Source organism: Manis pentadactyla, chromosome 3 (genome assembly GCF_030020395.1).
Source record: "Manis pentadactyla isolate mManPen7 chromosome 3, mManPen7.hap1, whole genome shotgun sequence".
NCBI lineage: Eukaryota > Metazoa > Chordata > Mammalia > Pholidota > Manidae > Manis > Manis pentadactyla.
Genome location: NC_080021.1, coordinates 172692569 through 172699252, shown reverse-complemented (window position 1 = coordinate 172699252; position 6684 = coordinate 172692569). Strand labels below are relative to the sequence as shown.

At 41.6% G+C, this 6684-nt stretch overlaps 1 protein-coding gene across 3 annotated transcripts in view; it reads left to right on the top strand.

The window, feature by feature from the left end:
* The first annotated feature begins 517 nt into the window (after positions 1 to 517).
* SLC24A2 (solute carrier family 24 member 2) overlaps positions 518 to 6684 on the top strand; it is a 207840-nt gene continuing 201673 nt past the window's right edge. For 2 of the 3 annotated variants that reach the window (XM_036887924.2, XM_036887911.2), the window contains exons 1-2: positions 518 to 905; positions 2772 to 3860. In XM_036887924.2, the coding sequence (XP_036743819.2) occupies positions 2931 to 3860 (930 nt within the window). In that variant the 5' untranslated portion in view covers positions 518 to 905; positions 2772 to 2930. The remainder of the gene's footprint in view (positions 906 to 2771; positions 3861 to 6684) is intronic. The other variant, XM_036887918.2, reaches the window with a different exon arrangement.

Here is a 6684-nt window from a genome sequence, read left to right as displayed (position 1 = left end):
TGACAGACTGAGTGGTGCTGCCTAGCTAAAGGGGGCTCCCCTTCTTTGTAACCTTCTATCTGCATTATCTTCTCCCACTTTTTGCCCCATATTCTTGCCTCTAATCCCCAATAAGCCTGATTCAATTTCTTGGAGTCAAAAAGATCTTGCTTTCCAGACATGGCAAGTAAGAGCACTGAGCTAGGAGTCCAGAGACCCACGGATGAACCCTGTCTGTGATTCAAAATGACTTGCCCCTGAAATGAAGGGTCAGCCTGCAAAACTAAGGGTCCTTTGGTGTCCCACCCATCTAAACCCAAGACTCCGGAAACCCTGGGCCTGGACAGACAGCCCTTCAGGCCTTCATGACTTTTCACTGAATATCTTTTCACCATTACACATTACATTGCCTCCAAAAGAAATTTGTGACTGCTATCACTTTTTACAGATAATTACAGAGGAGGTGCCCAGTCATAGATGAACCCAAAGTTGGTAGCACTTTTAGGTTGTGAGAATCAGGCGCGTCACCGACCTGTACGATTTCTCCTCTCTGTCCTTGCACGCCTCCAAATCCTGACCCCTGTCCCCACTGCGGAGAATTCTCCTAAGACACTGCTGTCGCGTAGCCTCTGCGCCCAGGAGGCGTGGAGCAGAGGGCGCGGGAGCTGAGCGCGCCGCAGCCGAGCTCCCGCGCAGAGGCGAAAGGGAGGGGCTGGAGGGGGCCGGGCGGCACGCGGGACTCGCCCGCGGCTCAGTCTCCTCCCGAGCGCAGCCCCAGCCCCAGCCCGCCAGAGCGGCTGCGAGCGCGAGCGGGAGCCCGAGCTCGGGCCTCGGAGCTCGGAGGCAGAGGGCCGGCGCAGGCGGTGGACCGGAGCAGCGGCCGCGCTGGGGCCCCCGCCGTGCGCGCGTCCTTCTGGCGGATCCTGGTGAGTACGGGCGGCCGAGTCCCCACCAACCGCCAAGCTTGGTGGCCGCAGTGGTCATTGTCCCTGGATGCCAGTTACGCGCATCCCACCTCCGTGCGGCAGGCTCACAGGTGGCTCGGCGGTGGACGTGGGTGCCCCAGGCCCCTCAAGGAGTTAGCCGACACTCTCCTCTCAGTGGCGCGGTTTCCGAGCCCCTGTTTCTTCCACCCCAACCGGCCTTGCTTCCGGCTGGGAGTTGGGGACTTAGAGCGGGGCCTCCCGTCGTGGGAGACGAGCAGAGGGGCATTCTTCTTCCCCACCCACACCTAAACGATTCTGGAGATGAGGGCCAGCGCCTCCCCAAGCTGCACCACAGCTTCTGGCTCGCTAGCGGGGCGTCTGTCCTTGAGTTTTATTCTATTAACCCACCAGGTAAAGTTTGGGACCACACAAGGCAAAGTTGGGGTGCAGCTTGGGGTGCACTTCCTCGGCAGAGGTAGCTCCAGTGGAGCCGAGCAGTGAGTTGGCAGGTCCAGCCGTCTTCCTGGAGCTGATCGTGTGCCCTGGGAGTTGAGCCCATCCGTATAGGTAGCCCCAGGCCCGGTATTGTGACAATCTCAGGAGCGCTGCGAGTCATGTATTGTTTTATGCTAAGGATCGAAATGTTTAGTCAGCCAGGAAGCGCTATCATCGTTTCAGGTTATCTCAGTAGGACCAGCATCTCATCCTGGGTTGACTTGTGCTCTTGCTCTGCTCTGCAAACCTGAGCACCAGCTAATCTCAATGTTTAACTGGCGTGTTTAATGAGCTTATTTTACCCTTGAGATGATCTCAGCAGCTAAAATGAAATCATTGATATAATAAAATAAAATAAAATAAAATAAAATAAAAATATAACTGTTTTTAAAGAAAATGAAAAAGAAGAATCTTCAGAATATCAGCTGTCATGTCTGGATATTTTACCCATCTCCTCTGTGGGATAGAGAATGAAAACTGCTTAGATATCTAACCTACTAGAAGAGTCAGTGGTGGGCTATTTTTGGCAGATTTTTGGGGAGAAAAGGTATTGCTGCAACTTGCATATTGTTTATGAAATACACATTTGGTCTCTAGAAATAGCCTACTTGTTAGGAGTTGTTTGATTTACCAAATTGTCTATTTTAAATGTGACTAAAGGTTGCTTTTTAAAATAAGCTTTAGCTGAAAACAATGTATAGATGTTTAGGGAAGACAGTTTGTTCATGTCACCAGAACATTCTTTTGTAAACTTAAATTTTTAAAGGGCTGTTTTTCTGCATCTAATAGAGGAGAGGCTTTTCATGAAAAATAAGATCCTGAGATTTTATGTGTGCAGGTAAACAGTGCTATGCTCTCCAATACTCAACCCCTTCCAAATGATAGATTGGATTACAAAAGCGTGCCTTTACCTGGAATTATATAACTGAACTAAATGGAAATACAATGAATAATTGCTGGCTGTCAAGTATGTAAATAGTTCTAAAGGAAGTGGTATCTTTTTAGCACTGGGAGGTTGTTGCATGATTTAAGGTGGGACAAAATGGTAGATTTTTATCTATAAATTTTTTATACTTAATGCACACATCTGTGTGGTCTACGTGGATCTGCCAAAATCTTTGAGTCTGTACATACGTGATTGTGCCTCATCCTATTCTAAGTGTCTCTTGTGTTTTAACACCTCTTCAAAGAAATCCTTGTGATAGGTGCTGTAATTGTTTTTAATTTTTGAGATGGGGAAACTGAGGCACAGGGGAGTTAAGTAATTTACCCAGGGTCACATACAGGATAGGACTTTATCATATCTGCAAAGTTCTTTGTGTAAAAATCACATTATTTTATGACTTATCTTTGTTTTTATTTTTATTTAAGCATAAATGTCGAAAATATTTCCTGTGAAGTGAAGCATAAGAATTCCTGATTGTGAAAGTGTCCCACGAGCACAGTTAATTGTACAGTGAGGAAAAGTATGAAAGAACCATCTGGTTGAGTCTACAGTTTAAGACCACCACTTCCACTAGGCCACCCAGGATGGATCTGAACCAAAGCACCGCTATCACTTTCCTTGAGAATTGGTGTTCAGATAAGTCACCGTATGGCTGTAGGAGACACTATAATGTCAGGAAAAAACTGAAGTTCATTAGAATCTTGGGCCTTTTCATGGGCCTGGTAGCCATTAGCACTGTCTCATTTTCAATCAGTGCCTTTTCTGAGACAGAGTCACAGAGCACAGAAGAGGCCAATGGTGCAAGTGGCCCTAGGATGGCCCACAGTTACCATCAAAGAACTCTCTTAGATTTAAATGACAAGATTCAGGATTATACTCTACAGCCACCTCTTTCTCAGGAAGACAAATCCGAGAATAATACAGATCATGCCCAAGGAGACTACCCAAGAGACATCTTTTCCCTGGAGGAGCGACGAAAAGGCGCCATCCTTCTCCACGTCATTGGAATGATCTACATGTTCATAGCCTTGGCCATTGTCTGTGATGAGTTCTTTGTTCCTTCTTTGACTGTCATCACTGAAAAACTGGGCATCTCTGATGATGTGGCTGGTGCCACTTTCATGGCTGCAGGAGGCTCGGCCCCAGAACTTTTCACATCTCTCATAGGGGTATTTATTGCTCACAGCAATGTTGGCATAGGCACAATTGTGGGCTCAGCAGTGTTCAATATCCTCTTTGTTATTGGCATGTGTGCTCTGTTTTCTAGAGAAATCTTAAACCTGACATGGTGGCCTCTCTTTCGGGATGTGTCCTTCTACATCATTGACTTGATCATGCTGATCATATTTTTCCTGGATAATGTTATCGTGTGGTGGGAAAGCTTGCTTCTCTTGACAGCTTATTTTGGCTATGTGGTTTTCATGAAATTCAACGTCCAAGTAGAAAGATGGGTGAAGCAAATGATAAATCGCAATAAAGTCGTCAAAGTGACAACACCAGAGGCCCAAGCAAAGGTTGGTGGTGGTGGTTGTTTATTTAACATCTTCAGTTACTGTGTTGTTGAAATCGGCCACTTTTTTAATATGATGGTGTTTGGGGCTATAGTGGATAACGGATTGCTTTCTCCAGTTCTGTGATTGCTAGACTTACATGCAGCAGGGAAAAATAATTTGGTGATATTCTTTCAGAACCCTCTTCAATTCTCAAGCTACTTGTTTCAGAGTAAAACATTTGTAAATATAGGTTACATAAGCATCCCAGAGTGGACTCAGTAGTTACTTGTTCTTATTTTCTGGAAGAAGGTGTAATGATTTTATGAGAAGGGGTGTGTGTGTGTGTCTGTGTGTGTATGCTTGTGCACCTAGCTAGTTGCAGGGCTTTTTCTTTTTTAAACAGGCATGTGACAGTTACCAAGAACCATCTCTTTAAAAATGTTTAGGGAAGAAAGTTTGTGTTGCCAGATCTATGCCCTTAAGTCAATAGCCTAGGACCTAGCAGAACTGGTCATTCTTAATACAGCTATTCATCTTAATCCACACAATAATGCTTCAGATCACTTGACCAGGAGCTAATTGAGATTCATTAAAGGAATAATTGGCAAACCCTGATGCCTGCTTCCATGGCCCAGTGCATGCTGTGGTAAACATAACCCAAAATATTTGGTAGAATTTGAGGTTTAATGGTAATAGTGGCCATCTTGCCACTTAGGTGGTAAGCATATTGGTGTAGAGCTTAGAATAAATTGATCTGCAAAAATATCATTTATTTTTTTAAGTAATGGATAAGCATCATCAATAAAATTTTCTTGAGTATAGTAATACAGCTCTCATTTATATCCTAACATTGGGATGTTGTCTCTGAATGTGATTTTAAACAGAAAACCAAAACACATATGCAGACTTTTCATACTAGCATCTGGGAAAATTTTCATGTATGCAAAAAACAGATGTTGAGTGGAGGGTGAGATATTTTGTCCAGAATGAAAAAGAAATACTAACTTAGCATAATTCCTTTATATTCAAGTTGGATGACTAGCCCTCATTTTTGTAGCAGCCATGAAATGGAAGCAAAGTACAGAAAAAAAACCACTAGTAATATTTCTGTTTATTACATGCAAAAGAGAATGTTTTACACTCTTATTTTTTTCTAACATTTCCATGTATGGTTGTTAGAAACTATAGTTTAAAAAACAATTATTTAACAAAGTATATGTCAAACAAGCATTCATGATGTGATGACTGAGTATATCTTTGAGGGCATAAGACAGGGTCATCATTGGAGCTCTTTTCCCTGATCTAGTTTTGTAGCCAAAAGATTGATCCCTCAAGCCTTCTCCTCAAACCTGACTGCTATTTGAGTGGTTTGTATTAACAGTCCAGGTGTTTATTCCAATTAGAGTACTAAATAATTGCCAAGGGAAAGCCATATTTTTTAGAGGCAAGATATGATTTGGTATCCTATAAATATCCTGGGTATCAAGGATAGAAAGTCTTTTTGAGAACTCAGTACATTTTTGTTTTGTCACACCATAGTGGAACTTCATTAACTTAAACACAAGCTGAGCTGAAGGTTATGCTGGCAACATTGATGACAAAGGAATTTGCAGAGCAATCTAATGGTGTATGTTAAATTGCTGGGGTGGGGGGTTATATTTTGATTTGGGGAGAGCTGGTTTCATGCAATTGGAAATAAGTTTTTAAATATGGTTTGCAGACAGTATTTAAGCAATTGTAAGTCATTCTTTAAAGTAGTTCTAGCAGTATTATTACCTACTTAATTAGGTGACTGTTGTATCAGTTTTATGATACCTAAAAGTCAGCATTTAGGCTGAAATTCCTTAACAGCTGTTATTCAAATCCATAATTTTGTGCTGTGCTTAGTATTGTGCATTTTTTTAAATTTGGAAATTCTGAATTTACCTAATTAAAAAAGAAAGCAGATTTTGTTCAACTGTTTCCCAGTTTCTGATTTCCTCCAAAAATGTGTTCATTGTATTAGTTTAACACCAAATAGCTTTGATTTATTCTTTTTAATCATTATTATTTCTGTTGGCATACAATAGCTAAATTGACTATAAATTATCATGAGAATAGAACTTTTTAAAACATAGCTACATCTTGTTCAGTATTCCTCAAAAATGCTAGAATACAGTTATACATTTTTAGATGTAACAGTGCACTGTGATGTGTGATTTCCTCCAGGAAATTTCATCTTGCCAATTGCACTTTTGAATTTTAGCTGAATAAAGATTTTCAGAAATTAGTCTTTATGATATGCATAATTTCAGAATTTTATGGAGTTTTTGCTCCCTAAGTACTTAACAGAAGATGTCCCCAAGAGGAATGAATCCTTGAGTGTGGTCATTTAGTTCTGTGATCTGAAAAGTTGATTTCTGGCTATATACCCCACCTATCCTACAGAAATGCTTTTAATATCATGAGAACACTCAGAAAAATGTCTCTAAGCCAAATGCAGCCTTCAGTGGAGCCTTCATAGAGAGGAATGTGCTGTAAAAGAATTTAGGAAGGAAAATACTAACCATGTTTTCATGCAAAGCCACCTGATCGTCTTATTGGCATAATTGTGGATCATGGGAGTTTGGAAAAGTAGAAGAAACATTTTAGATATTCTTGTCCAAATCATCAATGCTTCCTGCTCAAAAATCATCAACACTGCTGGGCTCTCAGCATGAAATATCTTTGAAATTACCTGCTTCATAGTCAAATTGAAAAATCTTAATTTGGTTCCATTATTGATGGTTTATGTCATGGGGCAACTGTGAAGCATGAGAAACTGTGAACTGGTATTTTTTTTATAGTTAAAGTAATAATTTCTCAT